We start from the raw sequence: 23,928 nt of genomic DNA on the forward strand, positions 1-23,928 counted from the left end.
TACTTAGAATAAGTTTGTGAAAGTACTCACCAACCAGTCACCTACCTGTTTTCTGGTGTTGTATTTTCACTGCCGCCTCCTGTCCTGGAACCTTTTCCACCTAGGTTAGGCTCCTGAAATAAAATAAATTGAACCTACCTTTTCAACTTCCCCTAACCCCTAAAAGGTTAGAGGAGGTGGAAGGGTGGGAGACACTACACTGTAGTGTTTCGGGTTTAGCAACAGCTCCACCTATATAAGAGTTACTGGCCTCCTGCTCTCCCGACTGCACCAGCTGCTCCCTGGTGACGTCACACACTGATTACTTTTTACCTCTCTCCTCTGCTGTTGATTTGGTACGCCTCGCAACTGCCGCCGGTTTTTAAGCCGGGCTCCTCCTCGCTGCTCCCTGCTGCTCCGAGTGGTCGGGCCTCGCAACTGCCGCCGGTTTTTAAGCCGGGCTCCTCCTCGCTGCTCCCTGCTGCTCCGAGTGGTCGGGCCTCGCAACTGCCGCCGGTTTTTAAGCCGGGCTCCTCCTCGCTGCTCCCTGCTGCTCCGAGTGGTCGGGCCTCGCAACTGCCGCCGGTTTTTAAGCCGGGCTCCTCCTCGCTGCTCCCTGCTGCTCCGAGTGGTCGGGCCTCGCAACTGCCGCCGGTTTTTAAGCCGGGCTCCTCCTCGCTGCTCCCTGCTGCTCCGAGTGGTCGGGCCTCGCAACTGCCGCCGGTTTTTAAGCCGGGCTCCTCCTCGCTGCTCCCTGCTGCTCCGAGTGGTCGGGCCTCGCAACTGCCGCCGGTTTTTAAGCCGGGCTCCTCCTCGCTGCTCCCTGCTGCTCCGATGGCAGGAATGACGTATGAGGAGAGATTGTGTCGATTGGGCTTATACTCACTGGAGTTTAGAAGATTGAGAGGGGATCTCATCGAAACCTATAAAATTCTGTCAGGCCTGGACAGACTAGATGCAGGAAGGATGTTTTTGATGGCCGGGGAGTCCAGAACCAGGGGTCATAGTCTAAGGATAAGGGGTAAGCCATTTAGGACTGAAATGAGGAGGAATTTCTTCACCCAGAGAGTGGTGAACCTGTGGAATTCTCTGCCACAGAAGGCGGTGGAGGCCAGTTCATTAAATATATTCAAGAAAGAGTTGGATATATTTCTTAAGGCTAAAGGGATCAAGGGATATGGAGAGAAAGCAGGGACAGGGTACTGAATTTGGATGATCAGCCATGATCTCATTGAATGGCGGAGCAGGCTTGAAGGGCCGAATGGCCTACTCCTGCTCCTATCTTCTATGTTTCTATGAAACCTTTTGATCTATGCAGCTTAGTGCTGCACCAGGTGGTACCTTTACTCATTAGCTCAACAGGGTACCAAATGGCAAGGCCTTGGTGGTGCCAATGGCCAGTCTGATTCGAATGAAAAGTCAATGCAACATAGGAACATTAGGAACAAGAGTTGGTCATTCAGCCCCTTGAGCCTGCACCGCCATTCGATTAGCCAATTAGATCATCGCTGTTCTGCACCTCAACTCCATTTGCCCACCCTGTCTCCATATCTTTGATTCCTTGATACCCTTGCCCAACAAAAAACTACCGATCTCAGTCTTGCAAGCTCTAATTGTCCCAGCATTCAGAGCCTTTTCAGCAACAGTCACTTTCCAGGTGAGATCACTCGCCTGTCCACAGCGCAATTTGGAGCCTTTTCATTGGTAACCAGTTTCCACCATTCCTGTCCCACTTGATTGCCACACTGCCCGACCTGCAGCCAAATGGTGGACATTCCTAGAGGAAAAGGAGAAGATGCTGGTCATTTCCCACACTTTTTAGGGAGAATCCCAATGAGCAGCATATGTAGGAAATAGTACGGAATAGTGGAGGAGAGAAACAGATACAAAAGCCTCGATGTTAACCTATCCCGCTCGGTGGCAAAGGGACAAGTTCAAGACAGACACCTGTTTTGCAACCTGACTGATTTTACTCTCCATTGACTTCAAAATTGGGCAGGGTCTAAAATGGGCGTCTGACTCAAACCCACCCCATTCCCACTGGGCGGGTTAGGTTAAAATTGAGAGTAGACAATGAGAGACAGACAGTGAGTGAGAGAGACAGAGAGACATACACACACAGATAGATGACCAGAAAATCTGTTTTAGAAATGTTGGTTTAGGGATCAATATTGGCCATGACACTGAGGAGAACTTCCCTGCTCTTCTTTGTATAGTGGCCATGGGATAGCAGACAGGGCATTGGTTTAACATCTCATCGGAAAGATAGCACATCCAACAATGCAGCACTCTCTCAGTACTGCACTGAATTGTCAACCTGGATTATGTGCTTATAATACTCCTGTGAAGTGTCTTGGGATGTTTTACTATGTTAAAGGTGCTATATAAATACAAGTTGTTGTTGTTGTTGTTTAGTCTCTGGAGTGGGGCCTGAACCTATGACCTTTTGACTCAGAGGTCAGACTGCTACCACTGAACCTGGGGGGGTGGGGGAAGCACCATGAAAACCCAAATGTGTTCACTAATGCCCTTCAGGGAAGGAAACCTGCCACTCCTACCTGCTCCAATCCCACACTACGTGGTTGACTCTGAATGGCCTCTGAAGTGGTCTAGCAGTCCACCACCTCCTTCTCAGGGCAGTTAAGGGTGGGCAGTAAATGCAACCTTCATACATTGCCCCTATCGGAAAACAAATTTTAAAAAGCTCAGGAGGTTACTAATAACGTACATTAGACAGATTCCCCCCACCCCCTTATACTTGAGGTCTTGGGGACAAAAAATGTCCCCTGGAAACTCTTTGTGATTTCTTTAATGTTGCAACCATCCACTACCTCATCCATGAGAGCCTAGATAGTGAGTGTTGGTACCACAGTAGTCAGTGCACCTATCCACCGAGTCAGGGAGAGGTTGTTCTTGTTGTAGCTTATATGGAAAAAAGGCGGGTAAATGGAGTTGAGGTACAGAGAAGCCATGATCTAAGAAAATGGCAGAACAGGCTCGATGGGCTGAATAGCCTCCTCCTGTTCTTGGAAAACAGTGTGAAGCAGCAGAGGGAGTCTCAGGCTGGTTAACAGTCTGACAGGCCACGACGTGAACACAGCTTCCTTGGCCATAACTATCTTTATACCAGTCGATTGGGTGGTTAGGCCTTTACGGCGGGAGCGTTTTACGGGCTCCCACAACCCATACGATGAAGGAGGGGCCAGCGACAGCCACCAGACACGAGTATCCCACTGAATGTCAACCCACTATTTAGAGCTGGAGCTCCAGTCGCCAGGACTGTCTGGGGTTCGAAGTTTTTTATTCGTTCCTGGGATGTGGGTGTCGCTGGCCAGGCCAGCATTTATTGCCCATCCCTAACTGCCCTGGAGAAGGTGGTGGTGAGCCGCCTTCTTGAACCATAGAACATAGAAACATAGAAGATAGGAGCAGGAGTAGGCCATTCGGCCCCTTGAGCCTGCTCCGCCATTCAATGCGATCGTGGCTGATCATCCAAATTCAGTACCCTGTCCCTGCTTTCTCCCCATATCCCTTGACCCCCTTAGCCTTAAGAAATATATCCAACTCCTTCTTGAATATATTTAATGACTTGGCCTCTACTGCCTTCTGTGGTAGAGAATTCCACAGGTTCACCACTCTCTGGGTGAAGAAATTCCTCCTCATTTCGGTCCTAAATGGCTTACCCCTTATCCTTAGACTGTGACCCCTGGTTCTGGACTCCCCGACCATCGGGAACACCCTTCCTGCATCTAGTCTGTCCTGTCAGAATTTTATACGTTTCAATGAGATCCCCTCTCATTCTTCTAAACTCCAGCGAGTACAAGCCCAATCGACCCAATCTCTCCTCATACGTCATTCCTGCCATCCCAGGTATCAGCCTGGTGAATCTTCGCTGAACTCCTTCCATGGCAAGAACATCCTTCCTCAGATAAGGCAACCAAAACTGCACACACAATACTCAAGATGTGGACTCACCAAGGCCCTGTACAACTGCAGCAAGACATCCTTGTTCCTGTACTCAAACCCTCTCGCTATGAAGGCCAACATACCATTTGCCTTCTTAACCGCCTGCTGCACCTGCATGCTTACCTTCATCGACTGGTGCACAAGGACACCCAGGTCTCGTTGCACTTTCCCCTCTCCCAATCTATTGCCATTCAGATAATAATCTGCCTTCCTGTTTTTGCCACCAGAGTGGATAACCTCACATTTATCCACGTTATATTGCATCTGCCATGCTTCTGCCCAATCACCCAACCTGTCCAAATCATCCTGGAGTTTCTCGGCATCCTCCTCACAGCACACACGCCCACCCAGCTTTGTGTCATCTGCAAATTTGGACATATTACATCTAGTTCCCTTGTCTAGATCATTAATATATATTGTGAATAGCTGGGGTCCAAGGACCGATCCCTGCGGTACCCCACTAGTCACTGCCTGCCACTCGGAAAAAGACCCGTTTATTCCAACTCTTTGCTTTCTGTCTGCCAACCAGTTTTCTATCCAAGTCAATACCTTGCCCCAATCCCATGTGCCTTAACTTTACACGCTAATCTCTTATGCGGGACCTTATCGAAAGCCTTTTGAAAGTCCAAATATACCACATCCACTGGATCTCCCTTATCTATTTTACCAGTTACATCCTCAAAAAATTCCAGTAGATTAGTCAAGCATGATTTACCTTTTGTAAATCCATGTTTACTTTGTCCGATCCGGTCACTGTTTTCCAAGTGCTCTGCTATAACATCTTTTATAATGGACTCTAGCATTTTCCCCACTACCGATGTCAGGCTTACTGGTCTGTAATTCCCCGTTTTCTCCCTACCACCTTTTTTGAATAGTGGGGTAACATTAGCTACCCTCCAATCCATGGGTACTGTTCCAGATTCCATCGAATGTTGGAAGATGATCAGCAATGCATCTACTATTTCTAGGGCCACTTCCTTAAGTACCCTAGGATGTAGATTATCAGGCCCTGGGGATTTATCGGCCTTCAATCCCATCAATTTTCCTAACACCATTTCCTTACAAATACTGATTTCTTTCAGTTCCTCCCTTTCATCAGACCCTATGTTCCCCGACATCTCTGGGAGGTTATTTGTGTCCTCCTTTGTGAAGACAGAACCAAAATATGTATTTAATTGGTCTGCCATTTCTTTGTTCCCCATTATAAATTCCCCTGATTCTGACTGCAAGGAACCTACGCTTGACCTCACCAATCTTTTTCTCTTCACATATCTATAAAAACTTTTACAGTCAGTTTTTATGTTCCCTGCAAGCTTACTCTCATTCTATTTTCCCCTTCTTAATTAATCCCTTTGTCCTCCTTTGTTGAATCCTAAACTGCTCCCAATCCTCAGGTTTACTGCTTTTTCTGGCCAATTTATATGTCCTCTCCTTGGATCTTATGCTATCCCTAATTTCCCTTGTTAGCCACGGTTGAGTCACCTTTTTTGTTTTATTTTTATGCCAAACTGGGATGAACAAATTCTGTAGTTCATCCATGTGGTCTTTGAATGCTTGCCATTGCCTATCCACCGTTAACCCTTTGAGTGACATTCCCCAATCAATCCTACCCAACTTGTGCCTCAGACCATCATAGTTTCCTTTATTTAAATTCAGGACCCTAGTCTCTGAGTCAACTACTTCATTCTCCATCTTAATGAAGAATTCGATCATATTATGATCGCTCCGACCCAAGGGGCCTCGTACAACAAGATTGCTAATTAATCCTTTCTCGTTACATAATACCCAGTCTAAGATGGCCTGATCTCTGGTTGGTTCCTCGACATATTGGTCCAGGAAACCATCCCGTAAACACTCAAGGAATTCCTCCTCCACAGTATTGTTACTAATTTGGTTGGCCCAATCTATATGTAGATTAAAGTCACCCATGATGACTGCTGTGCCCTTATTGCACGCTTCTCTAATTTCCCTTTTAATGCCATCCCCAACCTCCGCATTACTGTTTGGAGGTCTATATACCACTCCTACTAACGTTTTCTGCCCCATGGTATTTCTCAGTTCTACCCATACAGATTCTACATCATCAGAGCTAATATCCTTCCTTACAATTATGTTAATCCCTTCTTTAACCAGCAATGCTACCCCACCTCCCTTTCCTTTTTGCCTATCTTTCCTGAATATTGATTACCCCTAGATGTTGAGTTCCCAGCCTTGGCCACCCTGGAGCCATGTTTCCGTAATCCCAACCAAATCATATTCGTTTACCTCTATTTGCGCAGCTAATTCATCCACCTTATTCCGAATGCTCCTCGCATGAAGACACAAAATCTTCACGCTTGTTTTTTTAACGCTCTTAGACCTATTAGAATTATTATTTACTGTGGCCATGTTTGATTTAAACCGTTCATTTCTCTGACTGCCACTTTTTTTCTCCTTCCTATCTTTTGCTTTTATCCTTGTTTCCCTTTCCTCTGTCCCCCTGTTCAGGTTCCCAACCCCCTGCCATTTTAGTTTAAACCCTCCCCCAGAGCACTAGCAAACACTCCCCCTAGGACATCGGTCCCGGTCCTGCCCAGGTGCAAACCGTCCGGTTTGTACTGGTCCCACCTCCCCCAGAACCGGTTCCAATGTCCCAGGAATTTGAATCCGCTGCAGTCCGTGTGGTGAAGGTTCTCCCACAGAGCTGTTAGGGAGGGAGTTCCAGAATTTTGACCCAGCAACGATGAAGGAACGGCGATATATTTCCAACTCAGGGTGGTGTGTGACTTGGAGGGGAACTTGGAATCCTGCACCTTCTGACTTAGAAGTGGGAAGGCTAGCACTAAGCCAAGTATCACTCCCCCAGGTAGGTGAAGGGTACTAAAGCAGGAGCGTCAGTAACCAGAGGACACAGATTTAAGATAATTGGTAAAAGAACCAGAGGGGAGATGAGGATAATTTGTTTTACGCAGAGAGTTGTTAGAATCTGGAATGCACTGCCTTAAAGGACAGTGTAAAGCAGATTCCATAGCAATTTTTAAAAGGGAACTGGATATATATTTGACAAGGAAAATTTTTCAGGGTTGTGGGACTAATTAGATCGCTCTTTCAAAGAGCCGGCACAGACATGATGGGTTGAGTGGCCTCCTTCTGTGCTGTAAAATTCTAGGATTCAACTGTGTCAAAGGTCTGGGGGAGTCTGAAAGCAGTTTAGCTTTCTGCTGTCTCCAAAAACACTGAACACACCAGCAATGCACGTGTTCTCATACTGTACAGTGTTATACATTAATTCAATTGGTCAGTCTGTTGCCTGGGTATTGTATCGGAGAGAAAAAAACTGAAAGTGCCTGGCGGTTAAGGAACGATTTATGAAATTGCCTCTCATAATCCCAATCTGCATCGCTCCAAATGGACAAAGTTCGTGTTGAACCCGATTCATTTTTTAAAAAGTTGCAGTAAGAGTTTTTTTTTAATGATTTATAAGCCGAATTAACGATCCAAGATTCCTTTTGTTCCCCAAGTTATTGCCAAGTGTGTTTTTTTTGAGTCATGTCTGCTACCGGTATTTTTTTTAATAGTTTCACCCTTGAGAAAAAAAATCAGAACAAGAGTAATTCCAAAAACAAACACACGGCTAACTGCGGAGAAACAGACACAAACCTGACCATTTTCAGGAGTAACTCCCCATGAATGAATAATAATAAAATGTCTCTTGTTGTGTCAGTGTCACAAGCCGGCCAGACACTTTCAATTGGCCCGGGCAACTGTCAGTTTTACAGGAAAGTCCCAGTCACTTTAAAAAAAACTCTTCTTGTTTCATTTCCGTTTGTTACGGAGCGACGTACATCGTCCCAGTGTTCTTTCTCGAGGCTAAAAAAAAATACACACACACACATATATATAATGTGTGCTTAAAACAAGAGAGAAACCAGAAAGAAAAAAAATACAAATTAAAATGGCTTTAAATGTAAAAAATTCCTTTCCTTTCTGATGAAAGATTTTTTTTCACGTTGCAGTTTTTTTTTGCAGAGGCAAAACAGGGATTAAAAAAACGATCGTGTGCCTGGTGTTTTATATATATAATTATATATATACACACACACGGTACAATAATATATAAATATATAGGAAGGATGTTTTAGAGAGAAGGGCTTCGTGTGTGGATTCCACACGGCGGCGGAGCAGCGAGCATGGAATGAAGCTGAAGGGCAACATTTGCATCGGATCGGAAGAGAGAATTGATACAAAAAGGTTCGATTTTGGAACGTCGCGGGCGCCGGGATTCTAATTTCGGAACGTCGAGTTGCCCCTCGCTCCGGGAGGAAAAGTCTCAACGTTCCAAACGAAGGTGGAAAAGAAATTTACAAAGGAGGAAATTTACAAGCCGGCTCGGAGAATCGTTGGGAGATTTTTTTTTCTCGTTGTTTTATTATTATTTTTTCTTTTTAATGCTGAATGTTTTGAGTAAAATAGCGCCGCTCGGTGAAGATGGGGGACGCTTATGACCCAGAGCACCCGACTGAGTAAGTGATCAAAATATCTCATTATTATCACTTAATTGATTTATTTAATTACTACCCGGTAGGTTTCCAGTGAAACTTACATTGAGGAAATGAAATGTGATTTGGGGGAGAGGGTGCAAAAAATAGGAGTTTGGACTGTTTTGGGAAGCAGTGCCCCAGGGGAAGGTTTTGAAGGGCTGGAGCCCAGGCCCCTGTGATGGTCACTCATCCCTCATGTTTTAATCCCCCCCCCCCCCCTCCTCCTCCTATTTTGGCTCCAGCCATTTCCCAATCTTGTGTGACTCGAAGGTGAAATAAATGGCGGGTAAACTTTGAAAGGGGGAGGATAAAAACACACACAGGATAGCTTTGGGGAAGGGAGACACAAGGCCTGAGATCCACGGCGCTCGCGTACTTGTAATGGGCGGTCGGTGAAGCTTGCGGCACCTAAGAGAGAGGGGGGAGGGTAGGGCCCTGAGAGCAGCCTCGGTTAGATTTTAACTGGACAGTGTTACAGAGGGAGGGAGGGAGAATGGTGGGTGGAGGACGACGACGAGGAGGAGGTGGTGGGTGGGGGCTGAACACACAGAGGGGTTGGTTGGAGAGGGAGATAAACAGGGTGGCTCTCTTGGCAAAGTGCTGGTGTTTGGTATAAAACACTCAGCAACTGGCCCCATCTCATTGCACTGAACACAATGGGGGCAGAATGAAGGGCAATAAACAGCAGACTGGGCAACTTAGCCAGCCAAATACACAGTGGCCATCATTTACCCAAGAAGACAGTTGGATGCCATCTTGAGTCATTTCAAGCTGTTATCACAAACTCTTACAGCCATGAGGGAGAAAATTCATGACAAATTTTATAGTAAACCACGTGCAAAGTATATTTTTGAAGAAAAACCCTTTCGCTTGCAAGTCAGCGGACCTCTGTAAATCTACATGTGTGTAACAGGAAGAATTTTACTTTCTTAAAAATGAAACAAAAAAATTCAAATGAGGAGGGAGCACTTTCTGTAATTGGAAACCAGCTGTACTCTCAGGAGTAGGAAGTCCTTTTATTTATTTTCTAAGCTGGAATTTGACATACTGCATATATTTAAATTGAGGATTCCGCAGAATATTCTGGAGATACGCAGCAGGTCAGTCTCGGAGAGGGTAAAGGTGGCTTCATGGTGCAGGTGAGGACCCTTCATCAGATATGAACGGGGAGGCACCAGAAACATTGGCTTGCTTTTTTTTTGCTCCTTCAGATGCTGTCTGTCCCGACGTGGATTTCTAGCAATTAATATGTTTGTTTTGCTTTCATGTGCATTTTTTTCTCTCGTCACTTGAGTTGCACTTCAGTTATAGAATAACAAATGAATCAGCCCTGCCCCTCCTGCCCTCCCACCCTGAGTTTTCTCCTGAAGAAAAGCACTTGTGTTTATATAGGGCTTTTCACCACCACAGGATGTCCCAAAGTGCTTCATAGCCAATGAAGTACTTTTGAAGTGTAGTCAGTGCTGTATTGTAGGGTAATGTGGCAGCCAATTTGCGCAAAGCAAGGTCGTACAAACCAAATAATCTGTTTGGTGATGTTGGTTGAGTGATAAATATTGGCCAGGACACTGGGGAGAGCTCCCCTGCTCTTTGAATCGTGCCTTGGGATCTTTAACATCCACCTGAGAGAGCAGACAGGGCCACGGTTTAACATCTCAGCCAAATGATGGCACCACTCACAGTGAGAACTTCCTCCGTACTCCATTGCTGTCTTAGTGTATGAGCCTAGATGGTGATTGTCTCCGGGTATTCGAACATGCAGAGTATCCCAGCCGAGTCCAATGCTCATCTTGTCCTCACCTGGTGTCCCCAAACATGCAGCTTCCATCAGGAGTAGCTTGATCTTGATGATTAGTGGGTAAGGTAGTGTAGTGTTTATGTTAGCAGGTTAGTAACCTAGAGGCTTGGACTAATAATTTAGAGAACATGAGTTCAAATCTCACCATGGCATTTTGAAAATTTGAAGTTAGTTTGAACAATCTGGAAATAGAAAGCTGGTATCAGTAAAAGTAACCATGAAGCTGTCGGATTGTTGTAAAAACCCAACTGCTTCACTGATGTCTTTTAGGGAAAGAAACCTGCCGTCTTTACCTGGTCTGACCTATATGTGACTCCAGTCCCACACCAACTCTTAACTGTGCACTGCAGCCAGTCAGTTGCCTCAAACTGCTTCAAACACAGACTTCAGGGGCTCGAGAAGGGCCACCACCAACATTGAAGGATGGGCAATAAATGCTGGCCTTGCCCACATCATTTATTTTTAAAAAGGAGCAGGAGCCCTGGCTGATTTGTTTCCCCTCTTCCCTTCTGCCCATGGACACTGAAGTCAATTACCTTTTGGCTACAATCAGCCTACTCTGCGTAGATTGGGATCATGAGTTTGGGTCCTTCTGGGCTGTATCGCTCAGTATTAAACCATGCTGTGCCTTGATCATCTAAGGAATGTGGGGAAGTCGAGGAATTCCCTTGGGGAGAAGGCATGGTCGATGAGGCTGTATTTTAAGCAAGGTGTTTACTGCTGTTAGAAAATTGCAAAGAATGAAATACTTTGAGGTTAATATTTGGCGTTGGCCTCTCTATGGTTGCCGTTGGCATTGGTTTCTTGACCAGTGTCTTTCTCTGTTATATTATGCAGTGTTGTCGGTGGAGTATCCAGCTACATTCACTTTCACCCAGCAGTACTATTGTAGAGTGCGGCCGTGCAAAATTGGGTTGTATCTTGCGAGGGCATGTTAAGCTAGAGTGAAGTACCATAACAACTTGTGTTTATATAGCACCTTTTTAAATGTATAAAATGTCAGAAGGCATTTTACAAGAGGGACAGATACACTGAGCCTAGAGGGAGAGCCTATGATGGGTGATTGAAGGTTTGGTGAAACGATGGGCTTTGAGAAAGAAAGACTCGCATTTGCATAGCGCCTTTCACCACCTCAGGATGTCCCAAAGCGCTTCACAGCCAATAAAGTACTTTTGAAGTGTAGTCACTGTTGTAATGTGCACAGCAAAGTCCCACAAACAGCAATGATATAATTGACGAATTAAACTGTTTATTGTGGTGGTGGTTGAGGGATAACTATTGACCAGGAGAACGCCCCTGCTCCTCTTCGAAATAGTGCCATGGGATTCTTTACGTAGGATCAATTTGAGGTGATCGAGAATCTTTGAGACATGAAACCATCCACGACTGGTGGGCACGCAGGATAGAAAGTGACTAATTGGCACAAACAACAATATTATGATTTGGAATTATAGGTTTCTTTGGTTAATTAGACTTTATGTCTATATTAGTGGTGCCTCCTTAAAAGTAGGCACTTGTGGTGCTGTCTTTTGGTTGATACTGGGCCACCTTTATTCGTTTATTAAAATATAAGCAAGGGGGAGGGGATTGGGTGGTGAAGTGATTGGGGTGGTGCCTTTTCACCCCTGAGACCAGGGTTCAAACCCAATCCATGAGGATGGGATGATTCCCCTCTGACTGTAAGGATCCTACATCAGATGAGCTTGGACTGTCCCAATTCAGCACAAGAAGCTTGATTTGAACTGGTTATTTGCTTACCTGGTACACCCCACCACCCCCCCCACCCCGGCCATCAGATTGGGTTCCTGTTCATTCCCTTGGATTAAATGACATCCTTACCCTTCAGTTATGGCTTTGTTTTTGTGTAGTCAGCAGCTCCAATTAATACATACTTAATTCTCCCCCCTCCTCCTGAAGACATCCTTTCTTGTGGTTCTTTGGCAACAGCAGTACTCCAGTACCTCACCAATGTGCCCATTTTTAATTTGCGAGCTTAGACAGCATTGCTTGACACAGCGCCTGTCCTGGGCTGACGTCCGGCTTGTGGTCAAAGCCATTGATACACCAAAAGTGGCACTCGGCCCTGACTCCACTAGGTGCATCGAGGAGGCTCAAGCATGTGGAGCGATCCCGTCCGGGCTGACCCCCGCTCAGCCGAAATTTCTCATTGGCGCCAGGCCCCGAAGCGGAGCCTGTGCCTCCCACCTTGAGCCGCCTCTCGGAAATTTCCTCCGTGCTATTCCACACTGCATGGTGGGGTTTCCTGTACGGGCTGGTTCTGCACACTCGCCACTTCATCGTCCTTGTCTGCCGTCCAGACACGTCTTGGCGTACCATCTTGCTGTTTGGAGGTGGCGGGGGTCCCCACTGGAGGGCTCTCTACACAGGAGTCACCCTCTTATCTATTGGGGATTTGCCATGGAGGGTGTTGCACAGAACAGTCCCGTGCAATAAGTTTTTAAATAGGTTCACGGACTCCTAGGCTGCCTGCAATTTCTGCGGCCTGGATGAGTCTGTGTTCCATGTATACAATGAGTGTGAGAGGTTGCAGCCCCTCTTCCAATATTTGAAGGGGCTGCTGCTCAATTTTTGGCTGCACTGCAGTCCCACGCTCCTGATCTTTGGTCACCCGGTGCGGAGGGGAGCGGGCAAGTTGGAGGACCTCCCTGTTGGACTGCTCCTGGGCCTGGCCAAGGTGGCAATTAACAGGTCCAGGCAGCGGGTGGTCGAGGGGTTCATTCGGACTGACTGCCTGCCTCTTCCGCGGCTATGTTCATGCCTGGGTGTCCCTGGAGATGGAGCATGTAGTGTCCACTGGCACACTTGAGGCCTTCTGTGACCAGTGGGGACTGGAGTGCTTCATCAACCCCCCCCCCCCCCCCCCCAAACAGAATTTTGATTTGATTTGTTAGTTTCCTTTAAATTTTGTTTGTTACAGTTTTATTGGTTGTGCCGTTTTAAGAAGGGGACACATGCCATCTCCTAATTGGTGATGACATCAGTCATCAATTAAGTTTTAACCAATAAGAAGTGGACAGCATTGCTAGACAATTCTACTGCAGGAGCCATAATGGATGCACCCAATCCTGTTCTCATCTGACATCCACACAAGTGCACTTTTGAGCAAGGAGTCACTAGATCGTGACCAAGAATGAGAAGCCTGGTTTGTTTCCTCCTCCTCGCCCCCAGCCCAGGGCTAATAAAGCTAACTGAACTTGATGTTCCCACTCCACAGCCTCCACCCACCATTACTCAGCTAACTGTGGATAATGACCAACTTCTATTCCATTCCCGTCGTATCTGGGGGTGACCCTCCTTATAATATTTATCTAGAATAAAAAAAGACGGAGAAGGGGAATCAAACGTCAGCCACCCTAATTGATAATCTCTCCAACTTTTCGCTCTGGGGCCCCTGCTGACCCCAACAACAACAACTTGTATTTATATAGCGCCTTTAACGTAGTAGAGCATCTCGAGTCACTTCACAGGAGTGTTATCAAACAAAATTTGACACCGAGCCACATGAGATATTAGGGCAGATGACAAAAGCTTGGTCAAAGAGGTAAGTTTTAAGGAGTGTCTTAAAGGAGGAAAGAGAGGCAGAGGGATTTAGGGAAGGAATTCCAGAGCCTAGGGCCTAAGCATCTGAAGGCACGGTCGCCAATGGTTGAGCCATTAAATATGGGGATGCTCGAGAGGTCAGAATTAGACGAGCGCAGATATCTCTGAGGGCTGTGGGGCTGGAGGAGATTAGAGATAGGGAGGGGTGAGGCCATGGAGGGATTTTAAAACATGGGTGAGAATTTTAAAATCAAGGCGTTGCTTAACCGGGAGCCAATGTAGCTCAGCGATCACAGGGGTGATGGGCGAACGGGACTTGGTGCGAGTTAGGACGCAGGCGGCAGAGTTTAGCATGAGCTCAAGTTTACGTAGGGTAGAAGGTGGGAGGCCAGTCAGGAGTGTGTTGGAATTGTCAAGTCTAAAGGTAACAAAGCCATGGATGAGGGTTTCAGCAGCAGATGAGCTGAGGCAGGGGTGGAGACGGGCGATGTTCCGGAGGTGGAAATGGGTGGTCTTGGTGATGGCATGGCAATGTAGTGAGAAACTAATTTCTGGGTCAAATATGACACCAAGATTGTGAACACAGCCTCAGACAGATGCCAGCGAGAAGGATGGACCACAAAAGCAAGGTACTTGAGGGGGGGAAAAAGTCCTGTACTTTCCTATCGCCTGCCCCTCCTGGGGATCATCTATTTCAGAGGTGCAGGAAGTTGGAGATCATTGCTGGTCGCTAGGACGGCACCAGTTGGCTCCCGAGAAAATCGCACCAATTGCTATTCTTGGCTTTCCGTATCTGGAGGCATCCAAGTTGACATCCAGCTGGGCAAAGATGTGCCAGTAGAATATCGGGGTCCTGTTATAAGGCTGTATATTTACTGAATCGTGGTCTGCTTTCTCCCCCTCTCCCTGAAGGCACAGTTCATAATCTTAAAATTGGAGCCAGGCCATTCAGGAGTGAAACCATTAAGCACATTTTCACACAAAGGGTAGTGGCAATCTGGAATTCTCTTCCCCTAAAAGACTTAGATGCTGGGACATTTGACTTTTTCGAGATTGAAATAGATAGATTTTTGTTGGGTAAGGGTATCAAGAATATGGGGCAAAGAAGGGTCAGTGGAGTTGAGGTACATATCAACCATGATCTGATTGAATGGTTTGAGGGGCTTCATGGCCTCCACTTGTTCCTATATACAGTTCCGTGGGTACTGGCTGCTTTCACACAAGGAGCTCTTGTTGCCGTGTGAGCACGGACACAGAGTGCCACTAGGGAGTAACCATGTGGGGCTGTTGCAGCTGAGCCCTGCTGTCCACACAATCGCACTTACCAGGTCTCGTCCCCTGTCTCAGTGGGTCTTGTCCTCGTTATAGAGGAGATTATACAAAGAGTCACCCCTCGATACCCTTGGGATCCTCCATCAGCAATGAGCTCCGAAAGGAAGGTGGCCATTATCCACTGTGTCCAACCCAAAATGGTGTTCTTACTGTAGGCTCTTGGCTCTTAAAACCCAAACTTAGTATATAGAAATACTGGTTGGACCGAACAGCCTATTTCTGTGTTGCATTTCCTAAACTGCCGATGGAAGTGGTGGAAGTGGAGACACTCCATGTTTTCAAGGGGAGACTGGATAGGCACTTGAGGGAAATAAACTTGCAGGGCTACGGGGATAGAGCGGGGGAATGGGACTGACTGGATTGCTCTACAGAGAGCCGGCACGGACTCGATGGGCTGAATGGCCTCCTTCTGTGCCGTTACGACTCTAATTTGGCTTGGTGTCTTTCCATTATTCTTTTTATCTATACCACCTCATCCCATTTTCTTGAAGCACCTTGGGATGTTGAACGACCTACATAACTACTAGTTGTTGTCGTCCTCCCTGTACAAATCCTCTGGGCTACTTTTCCTTCCCCCTCCATATCACAGTTGGTAACAGAGCCTCCACTCAGCTCATTCAGTGCTCTGGAATCTCATCTCAAAGCTTGCTACCTCTCCCCACCTCTTTCGCCACCTTCAAAAGCCCTCTTAAGCCCACCTCATCTAACCTCCTCTCTTCCCACTGGTGTCCATGATTTCACTGATCAGGTGCCTTGGAATTGAAAGACACTATATATAAAATATATACTGCGACAGGTACTGTCTTTACCAAATGGGTCTTCAAGGAGATTTTGAATTTAAATTTTCTTTGTTCCACTTACACTAAGGTATGGTAGTGTAGCGGTTACGTTACTGGATTAATAATCCAGAGAACCCACCATGGGCAGTTTGAGAAATTGTAAAGCTGGCATCAGTAAAAGTAACCATGAAGCTGTCAGATTGTCGTAAAAACCCAACTGGTTCACCTAATGTCCTTTTAGGGACGGAAATCTGCCGTCCTTACCCAGTTTGGCCTGCATGTGACTCCAGTCCCACACCAATGTGCTTGACTCTTAACTGCCCTCTGAAGTGGCTTCTCACGTTGTATCCAACCACTACCAGTGGTTCAAGAAGATGGCCCAACACTACCTTCTGAGGGCAACTAGCGATGGGCAATAATTGTTGGCCTTGCCAACCATGCGTACATCGCAAAAATAAATTTTGGGGAAAGAAGTATTCCCAGGAGGGTAAGTCTTGGGGTTCCCAGAGGAGGGGGGAAAAACTATCTCCAGCTCACACCAAACTTTAGAAGGAACATGTGCCTTTCAGGATGCCCCAAAGCGTTTCACAGTTGATGGATTACTTTTGCAGTGTAGTCACTGTTTTATGCACAGTTGTGGCAGCCAATTTGTGACTTAAATACATTTTTCTTTGCTTCAGTTATCAAAAATGCTAGGATGGCAACGTGAGATCAGAGTAAAGCCCTTCTGTGCAGGTGTACTTTTTTATTTGATCTTGGGATGTGGCCAATGTTGGCAGGACAACATTTATAGCCCATCCCTAGTTGGCCTTGAGAAGGTGGTGGTGGGCCTTCTCCTTGAACACAGTGATTGTTTGTTTTGTTAGGCCACTTCAAGAGTCAACCAGGTAGAGATGGGCTGGAGTCATGCCTAGGACAAACCAGGTAGGGGGGGGGCAGGTTCCCTTCCTTGAAGGGGCATTAGTGAACCAGTTGAGTTTTTAACAACAATCTGGCAGCTTTCACGTTGACTTTTTTTTTCTGGTGCCTATTTATTGAATTCAATTTCACAACTTGCCAAGGTGGGATTTGAGCTTGTGCCCTCTGGGACCTATGTTTACCAGTCCAGTCCCAGAACCACGGCACTGCACCCTAAAGGCAGCACAGATTTGCTGTTTAATTTGGGGAGTAGACATAAATAAAGTATTGTGCCTTATAAAGTGTCTCGGAGATAGCGTTGCACATGAGGTTAATTATGTTAAAGTGAAGTCACTGTTTTGTAGACGAACATTTTTGCACACAGTAAGATCCCACAAACAGCAATGAGTTAAATGACCAATTAATCTGTTTTGGATGGTGTTGGTCAAGGGAGGGATGTTGTCCAGGACACCGGAAGAGCTCCCTCCCCTTTGAACAATACCAGGGGATCTTCAGTGTTTTTAAAAAATTCATTCTTGGGATGTGGGCATCGCTGGCAAGGCTGGCATTTATTGCCCTGAGAAAGTGATGATGGCTGCCTTTTTAAACTGCTGCAGTCCATGTGGTGAAGCTGCTCCCACACTGCTGCTGTTCTTTGTAACGATTTGATACAACCAAGTGGCTTGCTAGGCCATTTCGGAGGGCAGTTAAGAGTTAATTACATTGGTGTGGGACTGGAGTCACGTAGGCCAGACTAGGCAAGGACGGCAGGTTTTCTTCCCTAAAGGACATTAGTGAACCAGTTGGATTTTTATGACAATCCAACAGTTTTCACTGATGCCAGCTTTTCTCAAATTGCCCATGGTAGGTTCTCTGGATTACTAGCCCAGTAACACAACCACTATGCGACCATACCCCTATGTGTCTACCTGGCTCACTAGGAGCAGATGGGGCCCCATTTTGAAGTCGCGGAAAGGTGGCAACTTGGAGAATGCAGCACTCCCTCGCTACTAGACATAAGCGTCAGTGTAGAGATGTGAACAGAGAGAGAGAGTGAGGAAGAACGGTTTTTAAAAATAACTGTTTCACATTCTACAAATTGGTGCCTTTTTAGAGCTCTGAATGATTTTAAGATGAGTCATAATCAGTGTCGCTCACAGAGGCTGAGAGTACACACAACACGGTGGTATACACGGTAACTACGGCAACAGAATGCCAGCTGAAACGATCTACTCTTGAACGGTAGGGAGGGACAAGGAATTTTCAAAGACTGATCCTTCTCATTTTCATTCAGTATATTTGTGGAGTTGCTGTGTTTTTTAAAAAATTCCAATGTCTTTGTGGGGAAAATGCAGCAGTACAATGTGTATATACACCGGGGGGATTTTCGAGACAATCGGGTCACAATATTTTTCTCCCCCTTTTTCACCCTCCCAACCGTGTGGAATGATTCGCAGGCTGATTAACAGTCTGACTGACAGGCCGTGACGTGAACCTTCCTTCTGTGGCCGTAGCCATCTTTCTACCAGCCAATGGTTATATACAGTGGGGACTATTATGGGCTCCCACAGCCCATACAATGAGGGGGCACCCACAGCCACTAAATGTCAACCCAGAATTCCGAGCCGGAGCGCCATTCTCCTCTTGTCAGGACTGTCCGAAGTGGGGTTTGAACCCTGCACCTTCTGACTCGGTTGTGGGAATGAGCCAAAGGCTTGCTCCAATCTGATTCTGATTTGTCTTGTTATCAGCTTTTCAAGTCTGTCTTCATATTTGTATTTCCTCATACCAGGCTGGCCAGGAGAGCATTGGAATAGTCGAATCTGGAGGTGGCAAAGGCATGGATGTGAGTTTCAGCGGCAGTTGGGCTGAGGCAGGGGCAGAGATGGGAATAGGTGGTCTTTGTGATGGAGAGGATATGGGCTCCAATGCTCAGCTCGGGGTCGAATAGGACGCTGAGGTTGTGAACAGTCTGGTTCAGCCTGAAAGTGGTCGGGACGGAGGATGGAATCGGTGGCAATGGTACAGATTTTTTGGCAGGGCTGAAGACGATGGCTTTGGTCTTTCTAATTTTAACTGGAGGAAATTGCGGCTAATCCAATTTTGGCCAATCGGAGCTGGGTGTCATCAGTGTACATATGGAGCCTGATGTTATTTGCAGATGTTTGCACCAGGAGGCAGCATGTAAATGAGGAAAAGATGGGGCCATGGATAGCTCCTTGTAACGGTGCGGGGGTGTGAAGAGAAGTCATTGCCAGCTGGCTATGACTGGATAGATGGGGCCAAGCAAGGACAGTCCCATTGAGCTGGACAACGGAAGACGGGCGTTGAAGGAGGATGGTGTGGCTGACCATATCAAAGGCTGCAAGACAAAGAGAGAGTGCACCACGGTCACAATCACAGAATCGGAGGACATCATTTGTGACTTTGATTAGGACCATTTCAGTGCTATGGCAGGGGCGGAAACCTAATTGGAGAGGATCAAACGTGGAGTTGCAGGCGAGATGGCATGGACTTGGGAGGTGACGACACGTTGAAGGTCTTCGTGGAGGTTGGCGATGGCAGCGGTAGTTTGCACAGACAAAGGGGTCAAGGGTGTAGTTTTAAAAGGACGAGGAGCATTACCTGAGAAGAGGGAACCATCAACATCAGCTAGCATGGGACCTGCTTTAAATCCCCAGAGCTCTCCTGCTTTGGGACGTCCTGAGGCCGTGAAAGGTGCTAAATAAATGCAAGTTCTTTCTGCCTTTCTTTCTTGCTTTGAATAGTGCCAAGGGATCTTTAATGTCCACTGGATAGGCAAGCTGGGCCTCGTCCGAAAGATGACGCCTCTGACAGTACAGCACTGCCCCAGTATTTCACTGAAGTGTTGGCCAGGATTATGTACCTTGTTAAAGATAAATCATATCTGACTAACTTGATTGAATTCTTCGATGAGGTAACTGAGAAGGTTGATCAAGGTAGTGCAGTAGATGTGTATATATGGATTTTCAAAAGGCATTTGACAAAGTGGCACACAGGAGGCTTATTAAGAAGATAGAAGCCCATGGAATTTAGGGGAAAGTGGTGGTATGGATACAAAATTGGCTCAGTGACTGGAAGCAAAGGGTAGTGGTTGATGGATGTTTTTCAGACTGGGAGGTGGTTTAGCAGTGGTGTTCCCCAAGGGACAGTTTTGGGTCAATTACTCTTTGCAATTTTTATAAACTCCCTAGACTTGGGTTTAGAGAGCAGCATTGTAAGGTTTGCAGCTGATACAAAACTTGGCAAAGTAGTAGATAGTGATGAGGATAGTTGTAGGCTTCAGGCTGACATAGACAGGATGGTGAAATGGGCAGAAGCATGGCAGATGGAGTTCAATGTGGAGATGTGTGAAGTGATGCACTTCGGGAGGACTAATATGGAAAGGCCGTATACTATAAATGGCACGATTTTGAAGTGTCGATGAGCAGAGAGATCTTGGTGTCCATATTTACAAATCCTTAAGGTGACAGGGCAAGTTGATAAGGTGGTTAAAAAGCACATGGGTTACTTGGGTTTATAAACATAGGATTAGAATATAAAAGCAAAGAGATCATGCTCGCACTTTATAAATCACTGGTTAGGCCTCAGCTGGAGTATTGTGGAGAATTCTGGGCACCGCACATCAGGGAGGAGGTTAGAAAAGTTAGGACTGTTCTCCTTGGAACAGAGAAGGTTAAGGTACAAAAGCAAAATACTGCGGATGTTGGAAATCTGAAATAAAAACAGAAAATGCTGGAACTACTCAGCAGGTCAGGCAGCATCTGTAGAGAGAGAGAAACAGAGTTAATGTTTCAGGTCGATGACCCTTCGTCAGAACTGGAAAAAGCTGGAGATGGAACAGGTTTTTAAGCAAGTGTAGGGGTGGGGAGAGGGGGGAGGGGAGGAAAGGACAAAAGGGAAGGTCTGTGATCGGATGGAAGGCAGGAGAGAGTAAGAGACTAAAGGGATGATGGTGCAAGGCAAAAGGAGATGGTAACGGGACAAGTTAAGAAACAAAAGCTGACCAGATGAAATGTAAATGGCAATGGCAGGATGATCAACAGCTGCCATGTGAAAGAGAGACAAAAAAAAAGGTAGGGGCCGGGGTTATAGTCTGAAATTGTTGAACTCTGTTGAGTCCAGAAGGCTGTAAAGTGCCTAATCGAAAGATGAGGTGCTGTTCCTTGAGCTTATGTTGAGCTTCACTGGAACAGTGTAAGAGGGACGGAGAGGTCTGAGTGGGAGTGGGAGTGGAGAATTAAAGTGACAGGCGACTGGAAGCTCGGGGTCACCCTTATGGACTGAACGGAGGTGTTCCACAAAGCAGTCACTCGACCTGCGTTTGGTCTCCCCAATGTAGAGGAGACCTCATCTTGAACAGCGAATACAGTATACTAAATTGCAAGAAGTACAAGTAAATCACTGTTTCACCTGGAAGGAGTGTTTAGCGCCCTGGACAGTGGGAAGGGGGGAGGTATAAGGGCAGTTGTTACATCTCCTGCGCTTGCACGGGAAGGTGCCAGGGGAAGGGGTGCTGGGGGTGAGAGAGGAGTGGACTAGGGTGTCTTGAAGGGAGCGGTCCCTATGGAATGCTGAGAGGGGAGGGGAAGATGCGTTTGGTGGTGGGATCACTTTGGAGGTGGCGGAAATGGCGGAGGATGATCCGTTGAATGTGGAGGCTGGTGGGGGTGAAAGGTGAGGACAAGGGGAACCCTATCGTGGTTCCGGGAGGGAGGGGCAGGGGTGAGGGCAGAAGTGCGGGAGATAGAACGGACACGGTCGAGGGCCGTGTCAACCACGGTAGAGGGGAATCCTCGGTTGAGGGAAAAGGAAGACATGTCGGAAGCACTAGTGTGGAAGGTGGCATCGTCAGAGCAGATGCGGCGGAGACGGAGAAACTGGGAGAATGGAATAGAGTCCTTACAGGAGGCGGGGTGGGAGGAAGTGTAGTCCAGGTAGCTGTGGGAGTCAGTGGGCTTGTAGTGAATGTTGGTCAATAACCTATCCCCAGAGATGGAGACGGAGAAGTCGAGGAAGGGAAGGGAAGAGTCGGAGATGGACCATGTGAAGGTGAGGGAAGGGTGGAAATTGGAGGCAAAGTGAATTAAATTGTCTAGTTCAGGGCGAGAGCAGGAAACGGCACCGATACAGTCATCAATGTATCAGAAAAAGAGGTGAGGGAGGGGACCCGAGTAGGACTGGAACAAAGAGTGTTCCACATAGCCCACGAAAAGGCAGGCATAGCTAGGACCCATGTGGGTACCCATAGCAACACCTTTGATTTGGAGGAAATGAGTGGAGTCAAAGGAGAACTTGTTCAATGTGAGAACAAGTTCAGCCAGGCGGAGGAGAGTAGTGGTGGATGGGGACTGGTCGAGCCTCTGTTCAAGGAAGAAGCGTAGCGCCCTCAGGCCATCCTGGTGGGGGATGGAGGTGTAGAGGGATTGTACGTCCATGGTGAAAAGGAGGCTGTTTGGGCCAGGAAACTGGAAACTGTTAAAGTGGCGGAGGGCGTCCGAAGAGTCGCAGATGTAGGTGGGAAGAGACTGGACAAGGGGAGCAGAGAGTCGAGATAGGAAGAGATAAGTTCCGTGGGGCAAGAACAGGCTGAAACGATGGGTCTACCAGGGCAGTCCTGTTTGTGGATCTTTGGAAGGAGGTAGAAGCGGGCTGTGCGGGGTTGGGGAACTATGAGGTTGGTGGCCGCGGGGGGAAGATCTCCAGAGGCGATGAGGTCAGTGACAGTCTTGGAAACGGTGATTTGATGTTCGGTAGTGGGGTCATGGTCCAGGTGGAGGTAGGAGGAGGTGTCAGAGAGTTGGCGTTCAGCTTCCGCTAGGTAGAGGTCAGTTCGCCAAACAACAGCACCACCCTTGTCAGCAGGTTTAATGACAATGTTAGGGTTGGATCTAAGAGAATGGAGTGCTGCAAGTTCAGAGGGAGGCAGGTTGGAGTGAGTGAGGGGAGCAGAGAAATGGAGACGGCCGATGTCACGACGGCAGTTAGCGATGAAATGATCTAGAGGGTAAGAGGGCAGGGGGAGTCCAGATAGAACGGGAATTCTGAAAGCGGGAGAAAGGGTCAGCCGTACGGGGGGAAGACTCCTGGCCAGAGAAGTGGGCACGGAGACGAAGGCGGCGGAAAAAGAGCTCAACATCGTGCCGAGCTCGAAATTCATTGAGGTGGGGGTGTAAGGGGATGAAGCTCAGGCCTTTGCTGAGGACTGATCATTCAAGCTTATAGTGAATATTTGTCAGTAGCCTATCCCCAGAGAAGGAGACAGAGAAGTCGAGGAAGGGTAGAGTTGAAGATGGACCATGTGAAGGTGAGGGAAGGGTGGAAATTGGAAGCAAAGTGAATGAAATTTTCTAGTTCAGGGTGAGAGCAGGAAACGGCACCGATACAGTCATCAATGTACTGGAAAAGGAGGTGAGGGAGGGGGCCTGAGTAGAACTGGAGCAAAGAATGTTCCACATATCCCACAAAAAGGCAGGCATAGCTTAACAGGTTAAGAGGTTTTCAAGATGATGAGAGGTTTTGACACATTAGATAGGGAAAAAATATTGCCTCTGGCGAGTGGGTCAATAACCAGAGGTCATAGATTCAAAATCATTGGAAAAATATCTAGGGGGGTGATGAGAATTGTCAGGATCTGGAACGCTGTACCTGAAAAGGTGGTGGAAGCTGATTCCATAAATAATTTTAAAAGCGAGTTGGACAGGTACTTGAGGATAAGGAACTTGCAAGGTTACAGACACAAAGCAGGTGTGTGGGACTAGGCACGACTGCTCTTTCAAAGAGCCAGCACAGGCACGACGAGCCGAATAGTGCTGTAAGTTTTTGTGATTTCTATTGGAATATCTGGAGTGGGACTTGAACCCATGACCTTCTGACTCAGTGGCGAGAGTGCTGCCACTGAGCCAAGACTGACACTATATATAAATGTTACTGCACAGAAGAACAAAACCAATTTTAAAATAGCTATTGTTGGCCGCTAATTTGTCCGATTTTAAAGAGAGGTGACTAATTACAAACCTCAGTCATTATTTTGGATGAAGTTTGGTACCTTGTTGCTGGTCTGTTTCCCATTTAG

General features: G+C 47.0%; 2 protein-coding genes across 5 annotated transcripts in view; one reads left to right on the forward strand and one right to left on the reverse strand.

Moving 5' to 3' along the window:
• The window catches only part of LOC147114700 (tubulin delta chain-like), an 83,058-nt gene extending 75,444 nt beyond the window's left edge, over positions 1-7,614 (reverse strand). Inside the window, 2 exon segments of the mRNA XM_085993938.1 lie at positions 1,651-1,756; positions 7,171-7,614. Coding sequence (XP_085850064.1) covers positions 1,651-1,756; positions 7,171-7,210 — 146 coding nt within the window. The 5' untranslated portion in view covers positions 7,211-7,614.
• Positions 7,615-7,734: 120 nt separating this feature from the next.
• Positions 7,735-23,928, forward strand: part of setd2 (SET domain containing 2, histone lysine methyltransferase) — a 108,198-nt gene continuing 92,004 nt past the window's right edge. For all 4 annotated transcript variants that reach the window (XM_085992558.1, XM_085992559.1, XM_085992560.1 and 1 more), the window contains exon 1: positions 7,735-8,447. In XM_085992558.1, the coding sequence (XP_085848684.1) occupies positions 8,413-8,447 (35 nt within the window). In that variant the 5' untranslated portion in view covers positions 7,735-8,412. The remainder of the gene's footprint in view (positions 8,448-23,928) is intronic.

The sequence above is a fragment of the Somniosus microcephalus genome, chromosome 7 (genome assembly GCF_052327205.1).
Source record: "Somniosus microcephalus isolate GS21.2 chromosome 7, FLI_Smic_1.0, whole genome shotgun sequence".
NCBI lineage: Eukaryota > Metazoa > Chordata > Chondrichthyes > Squaliformes > Somniosidae > Somniosus > Somniosus microcephalus.